The sequence below is a fragment of the Podarcis vaucheri genome, assembly GCF_965113315.1.
Source record: "Podarcis vaucheri genome assembly, chromosome: 17".
Classification (NCBI taxonomy): domain Eukaryota; kingdom Metazoa; phylum Chordata; class Lepidosauria; order Squamata; family Lacertidae; genus Podarcis; species Podarcis vaucheri.
In genome coordinates this window covers 39727487-39753212 of record NC_138755.1, presented here as the reverse complement: position 1 = coordinate 39753212, position 25726 = coordinate 39727487, and the positions used below count along the sequence as shown (strand labels likewise).

Sequence of the window (25726 nt, the reverse complement as noted above, 5' to 3'; positions counted from 1 at the left end):
CGGAAGTACTGTCCCCCCGCGAGGTTTCACTTCCGGCAGCCCCGCTTGTCTGCCGGGGAAGCATTTAGCGAGCGGCCACTTCCGGTGTCCTTTTCCCAGGTGGGGCAGCGGCGTGCTGGGGAGAGGAGGAAGAAGGAGGAGGAGAAGGTGAGGGGTCTCTGCGCTCCTTCGAGCCTCTGTAGCTTCTGCGAGTCCTTGAGGCGACTCTTCTGAGGGTTGTGCTCCTGAGTAGGGAGGAGCTGGCTTTGAGGAGGCCCCGGGGTGCGGTGCTTCTGAGCATGTCAAGAGCGCAGTTCCATGAAGGGGGAGCAGCCTCTCTTTCGTTTCCCCTTTCAAAAAGTGCTCTAATTTAACCAATTAATTAATTTTTATTGTATATGTGTTTGTGATTGTATTTTTGGTTATCATTCGTTATATTTCTTTTATTTTTATTTTTCTCTTTTATTTTCGTTTCATTGATTTTTATAGTATGTGCTGTGTTTGTATGAAACTTAATATATATTATTGGAAGTCAAAAAGTGCTCTAAACGTAAGGAGTTCTGGCTCGAAATGTTATTCTGCCAGAAGGAAAAGGGGGGGGGAGAGAACTAATTCATGTTTTTAACTCAGCGCTTAAAAATGGTCAGCGCCCCCCATTGGTGCTGCGTGTAAAGATGCAGGATTCATGACTGGGAGGAATCAAAGAGGGACCTTTCTATGTATCCATGCTCAGAGAGCGAAAAATGGAAACATGTGTTTCTGTGTATCGCTGCTTTTCTGGCAACATAAGAGTTTGGATAGGAAAACCTGCAGAGCTGTGTGAAATACATGGCTTTGGTTTTTCATTCTGTGTTTCTTTCCCCATATGAAGGTTGCCATGGCTCAGAGCCTGAAAGACTTCGCTGGGCGCCTGCCCACCGGCCCTCGGGGCATGGGGACGGCTTTGAAGTTGTTGCTGGGTGCTGGTGCTGCAGCCTATGGTATCCGTGAGTCTGTCTTTACAGGTAAGTCGGTGGTATTAGTGTCTGGTCATCTCCTACCTTTTGCACAATGCTTGGTGGTAACTACTGACTGCTTTTGTCTCTCTGTTTCCACAGTGGAAGGTGGCCAAAGAGCAATATTCTTCAACCGCATTGGTGGAGTTCAGCAGGACACCATTCTTTCTGAGGGACTGCATTTCAGGTACCGGGTCAAGAACTATGTTGGAAAGTTTAGAAGAACAGGAAATCCCAAGATGTTGTCATTCCCAGACAAAGGTTTTCTAACAGCACCTCACCTCCAGAGATTCCTCATTATAAAGCATACAAGCCTTAATTTAATTTGAAATTCTTGTAGCATGCCAATATTATTTATCTGATCACAAACTCCTAAGAATCATTTGTCAACTCTTAAGAGGCACCGTATTTTTCGCTCTATAAGACTCACCAGACCACAAGACGCATCTAGTTTTTGGAGGAGGAAAACAAGAAAAAAAAATATTCTGAATCCCAGAAGCCAAAACAGCAAGAGGGATCGCTGTGCAGTGAAAGCAGCAATCCCTCTTGCTGTTCTGGCTTCTGGGATAGCTGCGCAGCCTGCATTCGCTCCATAAGATGCACACACATTTCCCCTTACTTTTTAGGAGGGAAAAAGTGAGTCTTAAAGAGCAAAAAATACGGTAAATGTTTTCTCTCGTGCTGATATAGTTTCTCCTTTGGCTAAATGTCTTACTGTGAAAACTTCAAGAAGTGCTGTTCATGAGAAAGTGAAACCCCAAAATTGAATTGAAGGACACTAAAGATTATTTGTTATTTTAGCGCGGTGTTATCAATGTGAATTGAGTAATATAGTTTACTAAGACATAGTATCAACAGAAGAAAATGCAGTTCTTGGGCAAGTATTGTGGTTTCTGTATCTTATGAGAAAAGAAAAAAAGAATTTGTAGGAATTCTTTATTTCCACATCTCTGTACTGCTTGGTTTTGGACATCTTAATTTGGTACAATCTTCGTTTTCTTCCTAGAATTCCCTGGTTCCAGTATCCAATAATTTATGATATTCGAGCTCGGCCCCGCAAAATCTCCTCGCCAACAGGCTCCAAAGGTGAGGTCATAGAGAAGCACATTGTCTTTTGGTTTTGTATTCCTCTCTTCAATAAACACAGGGTGATGCACATAGTTTATTCTACTTTCCTCTTTTTCTTATTGAATCTTTACAGTAATCCTGTAATGCACGTTAGGCTGAGAGAGCGTGAGTGGATCAAACTTACCCAGTAAACTTCAGTGCAGAGAGGGGTTTTTTCATTTGAGTCTCCCAAGTCTGAGCCCAGCCATTACATCAGATACCACGGCTACTTTATTGTCACTTCTTGAGAAGATGTGTTTTTCCATAGCCAGGTGTAAAGCAAGGGCTTCAGAACAATTTTGTACAGAGCAGCATGAATGGGTGAGATCTGGGTGCACAGTCAGCGTTGGAAGGTGAAGTAAGACAAACCACTGGGACTATGCTTAGTTTGATTCTGTCTCTAGACTTGCAGATGGTGAACATCTCCTTGCGAGTTCTGTCGCGCCCAAACGCGGCTGAACTACCCACCTTGTACCAGCGCCTTGGTCTGGACTACGAAGAGCGAGTCTTGCCTTCCATTGTCAATGAAGTGCTCAAAAGTGTGGTGGCAAAGTTCAACGCCTCACAGCTCATCACCCAGCGAGCTCAGGTCTGTTCACTTTCCATGCAGGCAGACTTACCTGTCCCAACTCCACTTTTCACGGGAGGAAGGGCTACGAAGGTGGGAGGTTGCAGGTTATTGGTGTGGATGCTACATACTTCCACTGCCTCCCTAGTTTTTGATGGTTTAAGCCTTAAGAAATTTTCCATGGGATAAAGTTTGCAAAGTTTGTCATGATTATACATTCTTCCATTTACTGAGGCAATCTTCCCTCATTTCCATGTAGCTCAGTTATTTAGTGAAAGGTAATTAACTTAGTTGGTGTCAGTTTTTAGACATTGCCATGGTAAGTTCTATGGTAAAATCGGGGGTCATTTAGACATACGGCTGGATACAATTACAAAATAATATCATTTGATGGACAACTTTAATCCTAGATTAGACTAAAACAATATGGCATTGGTGGACATAATTGTCTGGTGGACTGAGGAACTGGAAAGCCTTTCCCCAATGAAATGCAAGGGCAGTTAAGCAGTATCAATATGTTTTAAGGTCACTTCTAAATATCAGATAAAGTTTCTAATGAGATGTGATCTGGCCTTTAAAATCTCCAGACTCTTGATTTCCTCCAGTAGCTGCAGTTGGCTCTGGGCCTCTGGAAGTTTCACATAATGTAATGTGACAAGTAAAGTGATAACTCTGTAATTTAGCAAAGTAAGGAAAATTGAGTGGTGCTGCCCATGTTGCAAAAGATAATGTACCACCTTTGGAGATTTAAGCAATCACTAAAGAAAACCTGCTTCACGCATTTGGCAGAAACTAGAGTAAATCACCTGGAGATTATAGGTCCATAAGTCTGTTGGATATGACATTGGTTTCTGTATAAACATGACCTTCTGACCAAATGAGAAGAACGAACTAAATCAACATCATTTTTGAAGCATAGACTGGCTTCAGGTATGGAAGGTGTTTTCTTCTGTGTTCTGAACTATCTTGTTAATAAGTATACTGAGAGTTCTAAGAAATCTCTTTATGTATACTTCCCTAAGAGTATTTAACAGAGCTGACCACAAAAGGCTGTGCCTAGACCTAGAGCTTAAAAATTCCTTTGTCACAATTTTATTTTCTAACACATCAGCCGAGGTGACTGGGCCTGCGCTGACTACTAGCTCTCGTTTTTTCTCATCTGCATGCCAGTGACTTGAACATGAAACTCTAGCTTTTTGAATTGGATGCTTTTCAAAGCTCTTGGGGATTCTCATGACTTTCCCTGGTCTGAAGGAAGTTGCCACCTGCTCAGAATAAATGTGGAGGACAAACTGTTGGATTATTGCTTTAGGTGTCTTTGCTTATCCGTCGGGAGCTGACAGAGCGGGCAAAAGATTTTAGCCTTATTCTAGATGACGTAGCCATCACAGAACTGAGTTTCAGCCGGGAGTACACAGCAGCGGTGGAGGCCAAGCAAGTGGGTGAGTCCAAACAAGTTCTGGTCCTTTCTCTAAAGCTGTGTTTGCATAAAGTCAGCTAGGACTGCTCCACATGCACAAATAGCTGGACATAAGCCCAGCTAAATGGAGTAGGGCTGTTTTTGACTAAATGTGCACAGGACAGGACAGGCCTGCAAATCTTGTAAAGAATGAAAGAAACCCCTGGAAGTGGTTGCAGAGAGATTCTCATGTTCTCTTTGCTCTTCTTCTCCAGCCCAGCAGGAGGCGCAACGAGCTCAATTCCTGGTGGAGAAAGCTAAGCAGGAGCAGAGACAGAAGATTGTTCAAGCGGAAGGAGAAGCCACAGCTGCCCAGATGATATCCTTGCTTTGCTGTGGGGAGACAACCATCACACAGTTTTCCAAGGGTGTGGGAAGTGGTCTCTTGCAGAATCCCCAAACTCCAGATTTTTGAGCTTGGACTGATATAAGAGGCATCGCATTGCACAAGTGAAGGGCATCTGTTTTCAGTTACCTGGAATTGCTGGTGGGAGAATTGGGGGTGCTATTAGGAAGATTTTTGGGTGCTGAGATTCTGAGGAGTTACCCTGCAACAAGAAGTTAAGCAGCAACTAGAGGTTATTCACTCCTGAGGACTCTGCTTCCCTGTCCTCCCCTCTCATACCAGACAGCGTTCAAGTGAATGGGGTGCCCAGTTCTTCTCCATCATATAAAGCGCGTTTCCTTAAATGTGCAGTCCCATTGCCTGCAGAAAGATGTTGGGACTATTTTATGCCAGCTAGTGCTGTGCTAGTTGATGAGAGCTTTGGAGTGAAGCATTAGGGGGAGCACTCTTGCCAAATACATATTTCCCCCCACTGATTCATTGATTCCTGGTGTGTAGCAACAGGATGTTTGCAGTTGTACAGAACTGTCTCCCACAAGACTGTGGCTTCGAGTGGAGCAAAGTAGTGCTGTGTTGATCCCAGGTGGGTGAGTTCAAGGAGGTGTAGGTCCCAAATTCCAAAATCGGGAAATGCCACCTTAGCTTATTCACATTGGTGAAGCCCTCAGCAAGAACCCAGGTTACATCAAGCTGCGCAAGATCCGTGCCGCCCAGAACATATCCAAGACGGTGAGTTTTAGGACACTGGAGTTGCTTTCTCCCCCTCCCCCCCCCCAACAGTGCTTTTCCCGGCCAAGTGATGAACCTAAGGCGAATATGATATGCTTCCTCTGATGTGTCTCTCTGCCACACTTATTTATTACATTGGTCTGTGCATCTTAGCAGGGGCCTTGGAGCCTCTGGCCTTTGTAAAAGCAGACCCACATCATGTTCAATGTGCCATACCCAGCTGTGGCCGCTTACAGACCATAATGTGCCACAGGCCAGGAACAGGCTCACAGGAAAATAAGACACATGGAGAAGCAGAATGAACTGAAGCATTGCAAAGACTGATGGCCCTGGGCTAGGAAAAAAATGTAGGGTAGTAGATCAGAAATAAAATACTCTACATTCATTGTGAAAAAAGGGAGTAAACCTGAGTTCAACTCTTTCAAATCATCGCTGTTGTGGTTTCTTGTCCTTACTAGAACTGTACCCATAGTGGTGCCTTCCAAACTTTTTCCAGAACAGCAACAGCAAAAAGGACTAGCAAATTATTTTTAAAAAAGAGACTTTCTGAAATTTCACCTGCAGCTGCCAAGGCTGTTTTTCTTTTCCATCCCCCTTTAAGCTTTGAGACTTACTTTGGCTAACAGTTTTTACAGTTCAGTGCTGAACGTTAATTCTCTGCCATTTGTTTGGAATTGGTGTCCCCCAAATGCTGGCAGAAGGAAGTTCTCTATTGAATGCAGTTATTTGTACCTCTGGACCTTTGCTTGCACCCTCCTTGATCTGTCCCTTCCTTGCCTTTTACAGATCGCTTCATCTCAGAACCGCGTGTATCTTACAGCCGACAACTTAGTGCTGAATCTACAGGATGAAGGTTTCACTAGGTAAGGGAGTTTGTGGAGATACTTCCTAAAGCTTTTTGCTTCCTTCTGTAATGAGCCTTAGGAGCTCCATCCCCCAAATATGAGTTTCTTGGAGGAATAGCAGAGCTTAAGAAATAAACAATGCCCCTTGTTTTCTGGGTGTTACATAAATGCACATGAACTGTCAGTCATCCATGCACGCTCTCGCTGTGTGTGTGTGTGTGTGTGTGTGAGAGAGAGAGAGAGAGAGAGAGAGAGACTGACAGACACATGGACAGCTGTATTCCCAGATTTGTATAAAGATGAATAAACTGAGACAGGCAAGTCCTATTCATGGTCAGATCCCAGATCTGGGAACTGGTATGCTTACTTGTTCTGGACAGAGTTGCAATTCCTCTGATGGGAACGGTACATAGTCTGGGAGCCCTAGTTCCACCTTCGTCCTACAGAGGTCGATGCCCCTCTAGTGACAGGGGGACGAATTCAGCTAAGTAGTCGGGCTAACGGAAGCCAGCACAATTGGACTATCCCCCTTCTCCTCCTCCTGTGTGTCTGCCACGCCCTCCCCAGATCTGCCCAGGAGGGTTTGGAGAACTGAAACAGTGTGCAAGGGGAGGAGAGGCGAGAGAGTTCTGTTGGGCAACCAGAGATGCTTTCACTACCAGAATGAGCTCCTTAGTGCTATGTTGAATTCCACCCAGACTGCTTATTTCCGGTTATACCCATTCCTGCCCTTTCCACTGTTCCCCGTGCATTGGTAACTTCATTTCTAGAGTACAGAAATGTGCTCCATGTGGGGCTACTCTTTGTTTGGTTCAAGAATTTGTCACTAGTGCACAATGCTGCAACTACTCAGCATCATGTCTTTCCACATTCATGCAACACTGGCACTTAAAAATCTGCAATGGCTGCTTATCTGCTACCAAGCCAAGTTCACGGTTTTATTATTGAGTTTGGATTTGATATCCCGCTTTATCGCTACCCGAAGGAGTCTCAAAGCGGCTAACATTCTCCTTCCCCTTCCTCCCCCACAACAAACACTGTGAGGTGAGTGGGGCTGAGAGACTTCAGAGAAGTGTGACTGGCCCAAGGTCACCCAGCAGCTGCAGGTGGAGGAGCGGGGAAGCGAACCCGGTTCCCCAGATTACGAATCTGCCACTCTTAACCACTACACCACACTGGCTCTTGTGCACACAATGCCCTGAGCAGCTTGGGACCAGGATACCTGGCTGCCTGCCTCACCTATCTGTATACCACAGCAACCTTTGTGATCTTTCACGGCTAGAAGATGGTCAGATGAAACCCCATAGAAACAGGCCTTCTCCCTTTGGGATACACTTAGTTAGTTAGTTAGTTAATAAAATTTATACACTGCTTGGTTGTAAAAAACAAAACATTAAAGTGGTATACAAAATATAAAACAGTAAAACCAAGAAAAAATTGCAACTCTACAGTGGTACCTCGGTTTACGAGCTTAATCCGTTCCGGAAGTCCGAAACCGTTCTTAAACCGAGGCATGCTTTCCCTAATGAGGCCTCCCACCACTGGTGCCCTTTCACCGTTTGGATTCTGTTCTTAGACCGAGGTAAAGTTCGCAAACTGAGACATTACTTCTGGTTTTGCGGAGTTCATAAACCAAATAGTTCATAAACAGGGCTGTTCTTAAACCAAGGTACCACTGTACTTTAAAACATAATACGAAAGTTAAAAAACACTAAAATGGACTAAAATTACCTCAGCTTTGGAAAGTATATTTTTATGGTTAGCAGAGTGATAACTGTTTTACTGTTGGCTTGTCTGTTTTTAATATGATAGATTTTTGTAGTGGGCTTTTTTCTGGTATTTTTAATGTTTATTTCCAGCAATTCCTGATACTTGTAAATCTCTCTGAGATTTTGCTAAAAATGTTGTAGTACATAAATTACCGAAGTTGATAAAATAGTTCTAACTTTCTATGTCTCTCTCTCCCCGCCCCATTCTTCATCACCACTTTTTCGTTGCGCTTCTGGTTACAGAGGAAGGTAAGATAACAATGTTTTAACTTCAAGTAGAGCTGCAACGTTTAACTGAATAAAATTCCCTCCTTCCAGGGAATTGGGGGAAGGAAAGAAAGAGAGACAAAATGGGAGGGTGGTTGCTTGGAATGGAACAAGCAGAGAAAGAGAAACCAGGGCGGGGAGTGAACTACTTCTACTACTCAGAAGACTTCCAAGTTCCTTCCACACACACACCCCTGTTGTTCCTTATGTTTTCTGAGTGGAGCATGTGCTGTTATGATTGACTAAGGCTGTTTCTTCGCTGTTCCTGCTCTGCTTTACTCCAGCCTGATTCTGTTCCCCCAAAAAAGTTTTTGATTTGAGATCCTACTGAAATGAGGCTGCATTTTAATGTTGTATTTTAATCTTGTTTTTCAGTTGTATTTCAATCAATTGTTTTTATACTTTGTGTTAGCCGCCCTGAGTCCGGTCTTGGCTGGGGAGGGCGGGGTATAAATAAAATATTATTATTAGCCCCCCACACCCACGTTGTGTGAATGTTCCTCTTTGGCAACCCCCTTTTTGTTGTTTCTCTTGCAGTGACAGCCTCCTGATCAAGCAGGGAAAGAAATGAACTAGCGGCTGCCTCCCAGACCCATCAAAATGACTGGCAGAATGGGGGTTATGCACAGCCGTGGAAGAGCCTTGCACATCTCTGCTGCCCATAAGTCTTCTCTTTGGCCTGGGCCTTATTTCCAGTTGTCATCTTCACTTCCCAACGCGCCATTAATAAGCCCTTTCTTGGCTCATCATCTGGTTCCTGTTTTGGGGAACTGCCAGCCGTGAAGGCCAGCTGTGGAAACAGACTTCATGCTGAGGTGGGGGGGGGGTAAACTTTTTGCTCCCATGGTCACTGATCCCACCCCACCCAGCCTGAAGGACTGGGTACAGGTGGGCAGAAGAGACCAGCCAAGGGGTTGGTTTTTAAGTAAATCAGATTGTTGCTCTCCTCTTCCTGCTGGGGCTGAATGAGGCCTGAGTACATATAATCCCCTGCCTCCCACGTCAGTGGAGAGTTTGCTATCTTTGCCCCCTCCCCTGCCCCTGGCCCCCGCCGAGCACCTCGTCTCAGGAATAGATGGGGCTTCTGCAAGTGCTGTGATCTCCATTTATGTAAGTTCTTTTGCATCGTGATTCACAACTTTATACAAATAAAATCAGGTCCAAAACTCTTCTGATACCATTGTGAGTGAATGTTCATTTTGTATGGGGTGGATTTCTTAGAGTCAAGACAGAGAACTCATGCAAATGGCTGGGAAGCCACCCATTCATCGCCCTCTAAGTCCTCTGAAAAAAAATTTGCTAGAATAAGCTCCCTAAAGGGCTAAAGAGAGGGCAGGTACGTGATTTAGTTCTCAGTCGACTGCTGTGTTTTCCATCTGCTCATTTAGAACTTTGTTAGAAATAATATTCTCCTTTCTGCAGATGGTTGTTTTCTTTCGTTTTTGCTGTTATGCAAGAGCAGGTGGTGGTCTGTCAAGCCTGTGTAGAATACGACCCATTACCAATTTCCTTAGCACTACTTACATCCCCCCTTCATGTCTGGTATGGTCCTCAGCCGCAGTCATAATTGTTCATATGAAAACAGTTCAGAAATAATTGCTTTAAAAGTGAGGTGGGTTCTTTGCTGTTGCCATTGGGGTTTCTTGTAAAACAGCAACAACAAAACAAACAAGATGAATTTTAACAGGGAGAAATGTAAAGTATTGCACTTGGGGGGGGGAAATGAGAGGCACAAATACAAGATGGGGGACACCTGGCTTGAGAGCAGTACATGTGAAAAGGATCTAGGAGTCTTGGTTGACCACAAACTTGACATGAGCCAACGGTGTGACGCGGCAGCTAAAAAAGCCAATGCAATTCTGGGCTGCATCAATAGGAGTATAGCATCTAGATCAAGGGAAGTAATAGTGCCACTGTATTCTGCTCTGGTCAGACCTCACCTGAGTACTGTGTCCAGTTCTGGGCACCACAGTTCAAGAAGGACACTGACAAACTGGAACATGTCCAGAGGAGGGCAACCAAAATGGTCAAAGGCCTGGAAACGATGCCTTATGAGGAACGGCTAAGGGAGCTGGGCATGTTTAGCCTGGAGAAGAGGAGGTTAAGGGGTGATATGATAGCCATGTTCAAATATATAAAAGGATGTCACATAGAGGAGGGAGAAAGGTTGTTTTCTGCTGCTCCAGAGAAGCGGACACGGAGCAATGGATCCAAACTACAAGAAAGAAGATTCCACCTAAACATTAGGAAGAACTTCCTGACATTAAGAGCTGTTCGACAGTGGAATTTGCTGCCAAGGAGTGTGGTGGAGTCTCCTACTTTGGAGGTCTTTAAGCAGAGGCTTGACAACCATATGTCAGGAGTGCTCTGATGGTGTTTCCTGCTTGGCAGGGGGTTGGACTCGATGGCCCTTGTGGTCTCTTCCAACTCTATTATTCTATGATTCTATGAAAACAACAACCACAAATAGGGCACACATACATTTCCTACCACATCATTTGAGCAATGAAATGAGTTCTCTTAAGAAAACTGGCAACCTTTTTTTTTTTTTTTTTGTTAGGCAGTGAAAAAAGCTACAAGCTGGCAGGGGGAAAAGTTGCTGGTGGCGAAGCTCTTTCAGCAAAGTATGCCACAAATAAATGCAATGATTTTGTGACAGCAAGCCATCATCAGGCCTTTCTCTTGGGGAAATCATGAGTTTGTGCTGTGTCAGGGTTGGGCACCTTCAGACCACAAGTAGATGTTGTGTTATACAAAACAACTACAATTTCTGCACATAGAAAGCCTGTGTATCAGGGAAAAGGTTTGTAGCCTAACCGCCTGGGTATGCCAATTTTCTGTGGGCAGGAATTTGTTTAGTTTTGAAGATGGACGCCCCTGCTTACGTCAGCCTCCCCATCTTATAATTTGAGGATAATACTAAATGACCTTGCAGGACTACAGGAGTTTCTAAAGCAATGTCTGTGAAGCAGTCTGCACAAACTAGAGCACTATATATGCTAAAAGTTGATGTTGCTGGTATATTTTTGTGTCGTACGGTTTCAGTGTCTCCCTAGTCCTGTACAACTGCAGAAATGCCAGGCAGACTGTAGCAACTGTGTCTATGCTGTAGCCAGCCTCACAGCTCCTTTTGCTTGAAAGATTGCTACCTGAAGAGTGGGATTAAAATACATCAGTTTAATAAATGAAAAATAACTCTTAAGCCATCCACGAACCTCCTGCACGGTGCCTGGACAGCTTCCCAACCCAACAGTTCCAAATGCAACGTGGTCTGGCACAAGAGGGCAGTGCTATGTCAGAAAACACGAAAACCTATTCCAGGAAGGATGGAGGGAGGGTGCTGCCCTCTGTGTCCTCTCTTTTTGTTATGGTTCCTTAATTTTTAAGACTGCAGAGCAGGGTCAATAGTGACTCAACAAATGCCTCGCTGCTGCAGTTGTACTGCTGTGGCCTAAGGAGGTTACCTGTCGAGATACAGCAGGCAGACAATTCTCAGCCTCTTGCAGAAGACATATCTTGCCTGAAGACCTTCCTGCAAAGAGCCAAGCCTACATAGCAGAGCCCTGTGAAAGTGCAGTTATTCTTAAATTTCTAGTTCTTCTGCTGGGCTTATAAAAAAGAGGACCTCATTTTAGTCTGTACAGCCTACTGGCAACCTAGATCTGTACCCCAGTTCATTTTTTTTTTTTTTTTTTTGCCCTTAGCAATCTCAAGATTTTTGCTCTTTTTTGTAAACTCATACCAAAGAGCATGGGTAGGCAAACTAAGGCCTGGGGGCCGGATCCGACCCAATCACCTTCTAAATCTGGCCTGCGGACGGTCCTGGAATCAGTGTGTTTTTACATGAGTAGAATGCGTGCTTTTATTTAAAATGCATCTCTGGGTTATTTGTGGGGCATAGGAATTCATTCATTTTTTTCTTCAAAATATAATCTGGCCCCCCACAAGTTCTGAGGGACAGTGTGAGGATGTTTTACCCCTCCCATTGCAAGAATCTGCTGACAATGTTCCAGAAAGGAGGGGGGCAGATTTTGCTCATCGCTTCTCTAGCCTGAGTGTTATCTGTATATAGATAAGGTGACTGCTCAAGCAGCTGTAACACTCATGCAGTCCAGCGTCTCCGATTAGTCTTTAGTTAGTTTATGCAGTAGCTGTAGAGAATAAAAGAAGTTATACTTCAGAGCTGTCGTTCGTGTGGTTCATGCTCTGCTGTGCTCCGCTGACTTTTGGAACTGAGTTTGGTGCTCACAGCTCTAAGTTGTGAGTCCACAGCACTTAGACCTGCTCCCTGCAGTGGAAGGTCTCTGGGAGCGTTTTCACAGCTCGCCTGGCCCTCAAGAGGTTGAGCCCAGTCGTTGGCACTGGCTCAAAGGCGAAGCTGACACAGTGGACCGGCCCCCTGCTGAAAAAGTTTGCTGACCTCTACCAAAGAGCATGCAAAGGGACATGGGTATGTCATATTTTACTCTCGGACGTCCTTGTTGACAACCTTGCAGCATCTGTGCCCAATATTATAAAGCACTTTAGTACTGTCTGGATTTGGGACTTACACGGGAGGTGCTGTGTGTGCCCCACACCCACACCCCAGATTTCACTGCTTATTAGATCTAGGCATCTTTGCATTGGAAGCAAAAATAAATCAAGAACAAAGTTGGAGCTCTCTGAGGCTGGGAGCAGGAAACGGCTTCTGGCATGTGCTGTCCGCAGCACATTGACTGAAGAAATCTCCCTGTTTTCCAGCAGCACCAGTAGATCGTTTCCAGAGTCCCAGCAATTTTATTCACTCTCTTGCAAGTTCAGTATGGAACTCTTTTAACGATTAAAAAAAAAGTCTTCATGCAAATCAAACAAAAATCTGGTTTATTTACAAGTCAAGAAAACCAATCCACTGGATTAGAAAATTATCCATTATTTACACACAGCACAGCGGTAAGGTTCGGTGGCTGAGCAGAGGTTGGCATTTGAGCTGGAGGTTGCACAAGGCAAGGATGGCTTTGACCAGTTAGGTGAAGCATTTGAGCAGGGGAGAGAAAGACAGGGAACCAAAAAGTGAAGTTACAGAAGCAACGTTGATCCCAAGGGCACTTTATACTGCTTCTCAGCCTGACGGGGCTTGCTGTAATGGAATAGCCTAGGCTAGAGGTCATGATAAAAAGAAGACTCAAGCTCTCAAGACTAAGGGACTAAGGGGGAAATGGCAGGAGTGCTAGCCTTCCACCAGTGCGATTGTATACCTGTCTACAGTGTGGTGTAGTGGTTAAGAGCGGTAGTCACGTAATCTGGGAAACCGGGTTCGTGTCTCCGCTCCTCCACATGCAGCTGCTGGGTGACCTTGGGCCAGTCACACTTCTGTGAAGTCTCTCAGCCCCACTCACCTCACAGAGTGTTTGTTGTGGGGGAGGAAGGGAAAGGAGAATGTTAGCCGCTTTGAGACTCCTGAAGGGGAGTGAAAGGCGGGATATCAAATCCAAACTCTTCTTCTTCTTCTTCTACTCTGAAGTGCATTCAGTGGGACACCCAGCTGTGTTTTCTGGGCCCATGGGAATAACCTATTTTTGTTGCTTCTCTTCCCCCAGACAAAGAAAGTCCCCCCCCCCAGACACTTGCTCTCCCAAGGGGTCTAGATAAAAGTGAGATCCGGCTGAATTAAAACCGATCCTTGTGAATTTGCATGTTTTTATATGGAGTCCCACCCACCGCTCTGTCCCGGAAAGAAACCCATCATCAAATCAAAACTTGCAGTGGTAGATGGCACAGCAAAAAGCACAGATTCTGTGCTAGGCGGAGCTCAAAGAACATCAATCCATGGCACTTTTGCATTAATCCTTATGACTGCTGTGTAGAACGACGACAAAACCAGCCAACACATCACAGAACAGAGTGGTGACCTAGGACAGTGGTTTTGAAGGGCTCCCCTGTAGAAATTAGGCAGTCTCATAAGGACCTGTGCTTGGGATCTTATTTTAGGGTCATGGAAACACTGGAAAGCTCAGGATCAGCAGCCCATTGGTCCATCTAGCCAGGGCTTGACTCACCATTAAGCAAAACAAGCCCATGCTTAGGGAAATTTTCCATTGCCAAATTTTTAACTTCAATGCGCACAAATTGCTCAGCAGAGCATTCATTTTTTTCAGCTAAAAATCGCAACTGAACAACTATGCAACAAGGCAGGCTGGATACCTTATCTCTACGAAGTATAGAACAGATCTGTTGTGTAATATTGGTTTTGAGGATCTGATTAAAGGCTTTGCAATTAGAAAAGGTAGGAGATTTCCCCCCCCCCAAATATAAATAAAATGGAAGCGTACAGAAACAAGCATTATTTTCCATCTTACTGTAGGTTTTGTTTCAGTTCTAAACTAATTTTTTTATGGTGTGTGTGTGTGTGTGTGTGTGTGTATAGGCACCAAAATATTTTAAGTGCTTGGGGCCTCTAAAGTTCTTAATCTGCCTCTGCATCTAAGCTCAGAATTGTCAACATTGGCTGGAAGCTGGTCTCTAGGAATTCAGAGAGGGATCTCTTCCAGCCCCATCGGGAGATGCCAGGGATTAAATTTGGGATCTTCTGCATGCAAAGCAAGTGTCTTACCGCTGACCTATTGCCCTCGCCCAATAATTGTTATGGTTTGGACTTTAATGGTGGCTGGGGCATGTTTCAAGCATTCAAAAACTGCCTTTTAGAAAAGGTGAAGGCTGGAACGCCGAATGAATTTGCAAGTGCACTGGGGAGTCCAAGAGGTGTATGGGATTAGTATGTTGGGTCACAGGAGAAGCAGGAGGAATTGCATTCATTAGTAGGAGGCGAATGGAAAGGTGCCATCTGGGTTTCCCACTTCAGGCACCCAAATCTCTTGGGCTAGCCCTCCGTAGCTCAGTAAACCTTTTGGAGGAAGTTCTCAGCAGGGGTGTGGGGGGGAATAGACAATTTGTGTCTGCTGCGAATGGAGCCAGGCGGGTGGAAGATTATCTATGGCATTATTTTTTCTTCAGGGAGCCCTTTGGTTTCTTCTCCTTCCCTGAAGGCCACTGCTTTTGCCCTTTTTCCTCTTTTTTGCCTAAATTCTCATACAGGGTTGCTTCATCCTTCTGCCTGTGAAAGGAGAAAGGGAAGAACAGAAAGCAGAATGAGCACTCTTAACGATAACGGAACCTAGAATAAAGGGAGGGAGGGAGGGAGGAAGTACTGACTGGAAGATGGGGGTGGCTAAGCTGTAAGGCCAAGCCATGGCCTTGTGTTGTTTTATATGCTGCCATCTCTTAAAATACAGTGGACGCTCGGGTTGCAAATGTGATCCGTGCGGGAAGCACGTTCGCAACCCACAGTGTTCACAACCCGCAGCAGTTCATCTGCACACGCACAGGTTGCGATTTAGTGCTTCTGCGCATGCGCGACCCCCAAAACCCAGAAGTAACCCGTTTTGGTACTTCCAGGTTTAGGCGGGTCCGTAACCCAAAAAAACACAACCTGAAGAGTCTGTAACCCGAGGTATGACTGTATGAGGGAAACATATGGCAAAAAAAAACCCTAGTGAAAACAGCAGAAACTGATCGTTGAAATTGTCCATCACATCATACCATGTCCCCTTGGATCCATGTGAAAGATGACATGGTGGGTCAGGGACTGTTATTATGATTATTTTATCATTATGCTGTCTATGATTGTGCTTTGCATTATGCTATTTTTTATTATGCTCCATAACATGTATGCTGCCCTGGGACCTTTTGTCGAACAGCTCTTACTGTCAGGAAGTTCGACAGTGGAATTTGCTGCCAAGGAGTGTGGTGGAGTCTCCTACTTTGGAGGTCTTTAAGCAGAGGCTTGACAACCATATGTCAGGAGTGCTCTGATGGTGTTTCCTGCTTGGCAGGGGGTTGGACTCGATGGCCCTTGTGGTCTCTTCCAACTCTATGATTCTATGATTTATCATTACAACTACAATTTATATACCACCCTTTAACAAAAGGTCCCAGGGCAGCGTACATGTTATGGAGCATAATAATAAAACAAAGCATAATGCAAAGCACAATCATAGACAGCATAATGATAAAATAATCATAATAACAGTCCCTGACCCACCATGTCATCTTTCATGATGATGATGATGATGATGATGATGATGATGATGCTATCACAGCAGGTTGTTGTGTGAGCTCAGCTTTGTAGCTTGGTGCTGGCACACATACTGCTGAGTCAGCACCTGAATCAGCAATTTGCTTTACATGCTGTGAAAATGGGCTAGTCCTTACTCTTGCCCCCAAGCGCTCAAGCTTCAAGTGGACCACGGGTGCCAACTCCACAAAAATTCCCCATGAAGGGGTCATGCAACCCACAAATTTTGGTGTTTGGAGGGAGGACAGGAACGTCATTCCTAAAGCACCATCACTCCAAAAACATTACAGGTTGCCTTCGTCGATGTTCTATTTATCTACACCGTAAGATAGTTACAACTGGGAGAGATGCTCTAACGGCTGCCATGCTTGTGTTCTTACTTAGAGGATTTTCGTGAAGCCTTTATCTTCTGTGCGGGTGGGTAGGTTATATTCCCATATTCAGATTCGCTTGGTTTTCCTTTCGTAGTCTGCAGCAGAGAGAGAGAAATATATGTATAAATCTCTATATAAGGGGATTTATGGCATGGAGCCCAGTGGCGCTGTGGTCCTTTGGGCAACGCAGTGTTTCCTCGCACAGTGAGGGGCCCCATTTAGTCAGGAAGGAGAAGATAAGAGGCAAAGGTGCAGGTGCAACCAAGGGGGGAGGGAGCAGAAGTAGAAAGCCATTCCCCCTTTCTCCTCCCCACTCTGCCTGACCTGCTATCTCTGGGGGAAATCCTTCTCTTCTTGCTGTAACTCTGGGCCTCTCCAGGACATTGGAGGGCTTATGACTGAGTCAAATGCAGACCAAAATGGCCATGTCATTCCTAGCAAGTGTGCAGCTGGCTGCTTTGGGGTCACGCAGGGATTGTGCTTGCACACACACACATGCACACAGATACTTGGGGTACACTTTGCAATGCCTAATTATACAAGGTGCTAGAATCTAAATGTCTGTCCCCGGCAACACTGCCAGAGGAGGTGTGTCACCCAGCTAGGTAAAAGGTAAAGGTAAAGGACTCCTGGATGGTTAAGTCCAGTCAAAGGTGGCTATGGAGTTGCGGTGCTCATCTCGCTTTCAGGCCGAGGGAGCTGGCGTTTGCCAACAGACAGCTTTCCGGGTCATGTGGCCAGCATGACTAAACTGCTTCTGGCACAACGGAACACCGTGACGAAAACCAGAGCTAACGGAAACGCCGTTTACCTTTCCGCCGGAGCGGTACCTATTTATCTACTTGCACTGGTGTGCTTTCAAACTGCTAGGTTGGCAGGTGCTAGGACAGAGCAACAGGAGCTCACTCTGTCGCAGGGATTCGAACTGCAGACCTTCAGATCGGCAAGCCCAAGAAGTTCAGTGGTTTAGACCACAGCTCCACCCACGTCCCTACTACGATCTCCTTGAGGATGTGGGGCATCTTTCATAAAGCAGAAGATGCTAATGATAGTGACCACCGCATGCCAGTCCCATACCTGCATAACATCCAGCTTCTTCTTAGTGGTCTCTATGAACTGGCAGATAGCCATGTAGATGAACTTGTACTGTGCTTCGGTCTGCACCATGCCTGAGCGCTGGGAGCGAACCATCTGAATGGCCTTTGGGATGTCGATATCACAGTCAAACCCTGGAAGGAAGAAAAAGGGGGGGGAGGCAGAATGTGGATAGCTCAGTTGGTTAGAGCTAGGAACTAGAAATTCTTAAGAATAACTGCACTTTCACAGGGCTCTGCTATGTAGGCTTGGCTCTTTGCAGGAAGGTCTTCAGGCAAGATATGTCTTCTGCAAGAGGCTGAGAATTGTCTGCCTGCTGTATCTCGACAGGTAACCTCCTTAGGCCACAGCAGTACAACTGCAGCAGCAAGGCATTTGTTGAGTCACTATTGACCCTGCTCTGCAGTCTGAAAAATTAAGGAACCGTAACAAAAAGAGAGGACACAGAGGAGGGCGGCACCCTCCCGCTATCCTTCCCGGAATAGGTTTTCGTGTTTTCTGACATAGCACTGCCCTCTTGTGCCAGACCACGTTGCATTTGGAACTGTTGGGTTGGCAAGCTGTCCATGCACCATGCAGGAGGTTCGTGGATGGCTTAAGAGTTATTTTTCATTTATTAAACTGATGTATTTTAATCCCACTCTTCAGGTAGCAATCTTTCAAGCAAAAGGAGCTGTGAGGCTGGCTATAGCACCAAGGTTGCAGGTTCAATCCCCGCTTGGGGCTGGACTAGAGGATCCTCAGGAACTGTTCCAACTTTGATTCTACAGTGTAATAAATAAACGGGGGAAGAAGTCATTCAAGACTTACAGGCCAATCGTAAGCAAGTGGCACTGAATAAAACAGGGCTTGCTCGCTCCCAAGTAAGCAGGCATGGGATTGCTGTCTTTATTTTTCCTTGCACACGGCACTAAGAGCAACATATAAGTTATGAAATATAAAACATCGCATTCCATAATAAAATATTCTGTAGCAAGCACGGGAATAATGCAGGCCACGATCCAGCAAAGTACGTTTATGTCCCACTGATTTCATTAGGAGGGATGTGCAGCCCAATCCTATGCATGCTTACTCGGAAGTAGGTCCTGCTTAATTCACCCATGCTTCCTCCCAGAGCTGGCAGCAGCTTTAGACATGAGCTCAAGTCTCCCACTGAGCTCAATGCTCATCCATGAATAGTCGAGATACACCTATCAAAGACATCTAGCTGCTGGAGGTGGGATAATGCTTCCCTGATGTACAAATGTTTGTACAATGTCCTACATTGAAAAATTTTCTGGCAGAAGGTCATAGAGACGGTCGACATGACTGTACGGAACAATCTTAAATTTGCAGAGGAGACTGTCCTTTTGAGTTATATACCCAACACATGGAATCTAAGAAAAGGACAATATAAATGGACTCCCCGAGGCCTTTGTACGGCAAAAATACAGGTATTGATGAACTGGAAAAATAAAGATGAGGATCCCTTTAACAACTGAAGATATGTACAAACTCGCTACACATGAACAAGTTGTGTACAAACGTAGACTTGCCATGGACAAATTTAACAATATTTGGTTAACTACAATAACAATTTCCCCCGCTTTTTTGTATTGTATTGTTGTTCTGTTCTGTTTTCTACATGGGTACTATTTCTTGTTTCTTCTTCTTCTTCGAGTCTTATTTTACTCTGTGCACTTGTAATGTTGTATTTTTTTCTTTTCAATAAAGAATACAAAATAACAACAAGAAGAAGATGCCCATCTTTACCCAGGCTCCCCCCCCACTCCTGCTGTGCTGCTACAATGTTACTTTGCTATTGATTATTGGTTTTAGTTCATGGTTATAATGTAATTTGTACTGGGTTTTAATTCACCCTTGCGTCTCAAGAGGGCAAACAGGGGATGGGAAGTCCTGTGTCATTTACGGGACAGGCTTTGGCTATTCTCGTTTTCCCATCTATGTGACCAGGAAGGCAAGGGGCTTAACCCTGGCCAGCGGCAAAGTGGGACCAAGGAATAGAATGGCCACCAGGATTCAAAACAAGAAGTGACCTAACCTTTGATGGAGATCAAATCCACAATCATATCGATGACTATGATGGTCCCGGTGCGACCAATCCCAGCACTGTAGGGAGAGGTGGAGATTAGGGAGACATGCGGCAGTATGTTCTACATGCAGAAAAGAGACAAGGCTTCCCTTGCTAGAACCTACCAAGCCACAGTTAGTCCAAGACTGTAGTTAGAGCAGCAGTCTCTGGACATTTGCATTTCCCTTCCCAGGTTGCCTTTGTGCCCCCAACATCCAGTATAAAAGTAAAGGGACCCCTGACCATTAGGTCCAGTCGTGACCGACTCTGGGGTTGCGACGCCCATCTCGCTTTATTGGCCGAGGGAGCTGGCGTACAGCTTCTGGGTCATGTGGCCAGCATGACTAAGCCGCTACTGGCAAACCAGAGCAGCGCATAGAAACGCCGTTTACCTTCCTGCCGGAGTGGTACCTATTTATCTACTTGCACTTTGACGTGCTTTCGAACTGCTAGGTTGGCAGGAGCAGGGACCGAGCAACGGGAGCTCACCCCATCGTGGGGATTTGAACCGCCGACCTTCTGATCAGCACGTCCTAGGCTCTGTGGTTTAACCCACAGCACCACCCGCATCCCAACATCCAGTATACTTAGGTATCCATTGCCTCTATATAGGGAGGTTTCACTTAGCTCTTATGGCTAGTGGTTGCTGATAGATCCACCGCCCTCCGTGAATCTGCCTTGTCCTTTCGGAAAATTTATTTTACGTAAACATCCCTGCTTGAGAGATTAACAAATAAACTACAGTTGACATGTGGGTAGATCAAAGAAGATGGCTTTACCCCAAGTGTGGTTTAATTTCATAGCATATGGCAGTATTCCAGAAAATGAAAAATCCCTCCCCCATCAGAATTAGGCTCAATCTGGTTGATCTAAATTTAAACATAGATTTTTATATTCGCTTTGAACCCCCTCCCATGTTCATTAATATACCAACACTTTGTTTCATTGGTAACGCAAGAGGAAAAGTGACTATTACTCATACTTAATCTAAGCACAACAACCACAAGGGCTCCTGATCAGGCTACGCGATGTTGAACGTTATCTGTTAATTTTCTTCTATCCTGTTTCATATTTGTTTTTGTTTAAACCAAGTTCATGAACCAAGAACTTATACACTGACCACTAATAATGAACCTGTCAGGGAACTGACATCAGAGGGAAAGGAGGTGATAGGGCTCCCAGAGACGGGGAGAGACTCAACAGCCAAAGCAGGGACCAGCAGGGGGAGCGCGGGGTCTCTGGAGGAGGATCTCAGTAATACTGAGAGAGACGCAGCAACGCAGGCAGGAAGCAGGGGAGAGAAAGGGGTGAGAGACACGTCCAGCGAAAATAGTGGGGAGGTGTCAGAAGCAACTGCAGGGAGACCCATGCTTCGTCGGAAGCTGTCACGTCGTGAGTCCAGGAGACGTGTTTCCGTTAAGGAACTTCTTTGTTGGAGGCGTTTCCGCAAACAGCCACTGTCGGACTCTAATAGTGACTAGAGCAGACATGTCTGAGGAGCTCTGTCACACACAGAGGTTTGTGGGGCCGCACAAACTCTGAAGGGGCACCATTTTAAGCACAAGCAGCTAATCATCCCCTGATAGCAGTCCGACAGTCTCTGTACGCTGCCTGTGCAGGAGAAAGCATCATGAGCGACCCAGCCGGAGCCGGAGTAGCAGGGGGAGGAGCTGATCCAAGCTTGGAAGAAAGATACCGAGCATTGGAGGTCCAACTGGCGCTGCAGACGGCGAGGCTCGAGGAGAGGAGGGCTCAAGATGCAGACAAGAAGGGGAGAACCACTCAGTTCCCCAGAAAGGTACCAGGATTGGTGCAGAAGTTTGGGGGGGACCCCAAGGATTACCATGCCTTTAGGACTGAAATGCAATATGCCCTGAATGTCCAGTTTGATGAGTTCCCTGATGAGGAATCTCGAGTTGCTTTTGTAATTGGGCATCTTGAGAAGGGCGCGCGAGACTGGGTTCGACCCCTGATGGCAACGCACAACGATATCCTAAAGGACACTATGAAATTCTTTCGTGCAATGGATATCATGTTTTCCAGCGACATTGAGGAAGGGGTGGTGCGCAGACAGTTAATGGCTTGCAAGCAGGGAAGCAGATCTGTCCGTGAGTACTGGACTGAATTTACCATGCTGATTCACAGATTGGGGTGGGATTTATCGGCAGCACCCATTCAGATGCTATTTGAAGAAGGTCTTTCTTCAGCTGTGAAAGACGAGCTGGCCAGGAGCCCCAGGGCGGTGTCTATGGATCAGCTGACCAAATCTGCGCTGACCATTGGAGCGCGCCAGGAGGCAAGAGCCTTGGAGAGGCGGGAAGGGAGAGGGGAACGTTGGAAGGAGTTACGCATTCCAGACATTCCTGAGCCAGCTTTCCCGCCGGCAGAGCCGATGGAAATCGGAACAGCCCGCGCGCGCGCAGTTTCAAAGCCCAGTGAGGGGGCGAAGAAGGAGGGAAAGGGAGCCCGGAAATGCTATCTCTGCCAACAGCCAGGCCACTTTGCCAGAGTCTGCCCCCAGAGGAAGGAATGGCAAGGAATGGTGGGAGCTGTTGAGGGGGAAGAGCAGGGAGAAACGGAGCAGGTAAAAGCCAACGCCTGGTTGCCATCAGGGCACTGCAGCCAGGCCAAAGAGCAGTGAAAGTGCCCCTTCCCCAAGTGCCAGTGCCAGAAGCTCCTCGACCTGCTCTAGTGATTGAAGTGTCGCTAGAGCTGCAAAATGGACACCCCCTAAAAATAAAGGCACTGTTGGACTCAGGCAGCTCCTGCAATTTTATGAGCAAGGAGTTTGCTGCTGAACACCAGATACAGACTATCCCTTTAAGCAACCCCCTGCAGGTGACCACGATCGATGGCAGGGAACTGTTGGGAGGAGGAGTCAGCTTGCAGACCATCCCAATGATAATGAGGGTGGCAAGGCACACAGAACTGATAGCGTTTAATGTGGCCACCTTGGGAGGTGCTCCCATTATTTTGGGAATGAGCTGGCTAGCCCTACATGATCCGCTGGTGGGCTGGCATCAAAGAGTGGTTTCCTTCGGTTCCGCACATTGCTTAGAACACTGCAGGGGGGAAAAGGGGTCAGCAGGGGCCCAAGCCACCCTGGCAGGGACTGAAGTAATGGAGAAGGGGAAGGTGCCACCACAGTATGCTGATCTCAGCGACGTGTTCAGCGAGAAGGAAGCTGACCAACTACCTCCGCATAGACCCTTTGATTGCCAGATCAATTTACTCCCCGGAGCACAGCTTCCTGTAGGCAAGTTGTATGCCATGTCAGACAGGGAAATGCAGGAGTTGCGAGCGTTCATTGACAAGAACCTGAAGAGAGGCTTCATCAGAGAGTCCAAGGCAGCGGGGGGTAGCCCAGTGTTTTTTGTGGACAAAAAACACACGGACAAGCCGAGGCTGGTATGTGACTTTCGGGCCTTAAATGCAGTGACCGAGCCGGCGGCTTTTCCTATGCCCAGGATTGATGATATTTTGACCAGGGTGCGGAAGGGAAAGATTTTTACAAAGCTGGACCTAAGGGGGGCGTACAACCTGATACGTATAAGGAAAGGGGATGAATGGAAGACCACCATGTTCACCCCTTTGGGGGCATTTGAATACTTAGTTATGCCTTTTGGATTACAAACAGGCTCCGCGTGTTTTCAAGCTTTCATGAACCACGTACTGGGGCCTTTGCTCTACAAGAATTGCGTGGCCTTCTTAGATGACGTGTTGGTGTATTCGGAGAATGAGGAGCAACATGTGAGAGACGTCAGAGAAGTGTTGAGCAGGCTGCAAGCCAACAGACTGTGGGTGAAACTGGAGAAGTGTCAGTTTCATACCAAGGAGGTGGAATTCCTGGGGTACCGCTTGTCAGATAAGGGGTTGGCCATGGACCCCGGCAAGGTTCAAGCGGTGCTGGAATGGAAAACACCCAAGACCAAGAAGGATGTGCAGAGGTTCCTAGGGTTTGGAAACTTTTATCGTAAGTTCATCCGAAACTTCGCCCACCTGACGGCGCCCATCACGGACTGTCTCAGCAGCAAAAAGAAGTTTGTTTGGACGGGGGAGGCGGAGCGAGCGTTTGAGGAACTGAAAAGGGCCTTCGCCTCTGACGAACAACTTCTACATGTGGATTTACAAAAAAAGCTGAGGGTCGAAACAGACGCGTCGGACAGAGCCATAGGGGCGGTGCTTCTTCTGCAGCCGGGGAAGGAGGGGTCAGAGTGGCGACCGTGTGCCTTCTTTTCGCGAAAGCTGAACAAGTCTGAGAGGAACTACACGGTGTACGACCGGGAACTTCTTGCAATTTATGAGGCCTTCCGGAGATGGAGGCACCTACTAATTGGTGCACAACAGAAGGTGCAAGTGTGCACGGACCATAAGAATCTAGAGTATTGGAGAACTGCGCGAGTGCTCAACCAACGGCAGTTGAGATGGGCCCAGGAGTTCTCCAAATTTAACTTTGAGATTTGTTACGTACCAGGCCCGGAGAACGTTAGGGCGGACGCTCTCTCACGCAAACCTGAATATGTGGAGGGAGAGGGTGCACCCGAAGAGACCCATGTCATTCCCGAGGACCGCTGGGTGTGTGGGGCGGCATTGGTGGGGCAAAGGGAACTGGTAGAGGGAACGGGGCAGGATGAATACGCCCAGGACAAACTCAGGAGTCTTAGGAGGGAGGGAGACAAACCCGGGGGTTTTGAGGAGAGAAATGGGGCGTTGTACTACAAGGGAGCGTTATACATACCTGAAGGGGAATTGAGGGAAAAGGTACTCAAGCAACTGCACGATAACCCCACAGCAGGGCATTTTGGGCAACACAAAACCATGTGGCTGGTTACCAGGGAATTCTGGTGGCCCAAGGTTAGGGAAGATGTACAGGAGTATGTGAGAGGGTGTGACCGATGCCAACGAGCCAAGGGGGAGAGGCGGGCGCCGGCAGGTTTATTAGAACCACTACCCACGCCGGAAAGACCGTGGGAGGCAGTGGCAATAGATTTCATGACTGATCTGCCCAGGTCCAAAGGGAAAACAGCCATTATGGTGGTGGTAGATCTGTTAACCAAGATGGCCCACTTTATAGCCTGCTCACATGCGGTCACAGCAGAAGAAACCGCCAAATTGTTTGTGGAAAATGTGTTTAGGTTGCATGGCGCCCCCTTGAGGGTGGTTTCGGACCGAGGGAAACAATTTACTTCCAGGTTCTGGAGGAAGCTCATGAGCTTACTGCATGTAGAGGTTAATTTCTCTACTGCCCGTCATCCAGAAACCAACGGGCAGGCGGGAAGAGCTAATGGTGTCCTCCAGCAATATTTGAGGTGTTATGTTAATGACAGAGAGAATGATTGGGTGGAGAAGCTGGCGTTGGCAGAATTTGCTTACAACAATGCAGAGAACGTGTCCACGGGGATGAGCCCTTTTTTGGCCAATCACGGGTGTCATCCCCGAGCCTTCCCAGGGGGGGAGGGGGAGAACTGGAGCGTTCCAGCAGCAGAACAGTTCGTTGAAGAAATGGAAGCGATCCATCGCCAACTCCAACTTAATTTAAACCGGGCGAAGGAGGAATATAAGAGGCAGGCAGACAAAACCAGAAGGGAAGGGGAAAGCATTAGGGTGGGAGACCAGGTGTGGCTGTCCACCCAAGGGTTACCATTTAAAGGAGGTTGTAAGAAGTTAAGACCCAAAAGACTGGGCCCATTTGAAGTCACGCAACAGGTCAACCCAGTGGCTTTCAGACTCCGGTTACCGAACCACATGAAGTTGCACCCAGTGTTCCACAGATCGTTGCTGTCACCGTATATAGGGGACAGAGAGGGGAGGGTCAATAGGGGACCAGCGATGGAGGAAAAAGAACACAGCTACCATGTAGCGGAGATTCTAGATTCCAGGTGGAAGGGAGAGCAAGTAGAGTATTTGGTAATGTGGGAAGGGGAACCGGAGTCGGAAAACACCTGGGTCAGGGCAGAGGATGTAGATGACGAGGTTCTAATTGAAACTTTTCATCAGAGATTCCCTCGTAAA

At 46.6% G+C, this 25726-nt stretch overlaps 2 protein-coding genes across 5 annotated transcripts in view; one reads left to right on the top strand and one right to left on the bottom strand.

Annotated features, from left to right (window-relative positions):
- Window positions 1-33: 33 nt before the first annotated feature.
- Window positions 34-9239, top strand: PHB2 (prohibitin 2). 2 transcript variants are annotated; one of them, XM_082206146.1, is made up of 10 exons: window positions 34-147; window positions 851-983; window positions 1077-1161; window positions 1981-2060; window positions 2486-2670; window positions 3962-4091; window positions 4324-4429; window positions 5108-5183; window positions 5970-6058; window positions 8608-9239. In XM_082206146.1, the coding sequence occupies exons 2-9, from the start codon at window positions 857-859 to the stop codon at window positions 6048-6050; spliced, it is 870 nt and encodes a 289-aa protein (XP_082062272.1). In that variant the 5' UTR covers window positions 34-147; window positions 851-856; the 3' UTR covers window positions 6051-6058; window positions 8608-9239. The 2 variants fall into 2 exon arrangements, with proteins under 2 accessions (XP_082062272.1, XP_082062273.1); XM_082206147.1 differs by having other exon boundaries at window positions 135-144.
- A 4657-nt stretch (window positions 9240-13896) lies between these two features.
- PTPN6 (protein tyrosine phosphatase non-receptor type 6) overlaps window positions 13897-25726 on the bottom strand; it is a 49120-nt gene continuing 37290 nt past the window's right edge. For all 3 annotated transcript variants that reach the window (XM_082206082.1, XM_082206083.1, XM_082206084.1), the window contains 4 exons: window positions 19685-19752; window positions 17626-17777; window positions 16555-16643; window positions 13897-15154 (listed from right to left, as the gene is read on the bottom strand). In XM_082206082.1, coding sequence (XP_082062208.1) covers window positions 15040-15154; window positions 16555-16643; window positions 17626-17777; window positions 19685-19752 — 424 coding nt within the window. In that variant the 3' untranslated portion in view covers window positions 13897-15039. The remainder of the gene's footprint in view (window positions 15155-16554; window positions 16644-17625; window positions 17778-19684; window positions 19753-25726) is intronic.

Coding starts and splice junctions, on each gene's coding strand:
- PHB2 (XM_082206146.1), top strand. CDS start 857: ATGGCTCAGAGCCTGAAAGACTTCGCTGGGCGCCTGCCCACCGGCCCT. Junction 2,671..3,961: donor TCATCACCCAGCGAGCTCAG/GTCTGTTCACTT, acceptor TTATTGCTTTAG/GTGTCTTTGCTTATCCGTCG. Junction 4,430..5,107: donor GCCACAGCTGCCCAGATGAT/ATCCTTGCTTTG, acceptor GCTTATTCACAT/TGGTGAAGCCCTCAGCAAGA.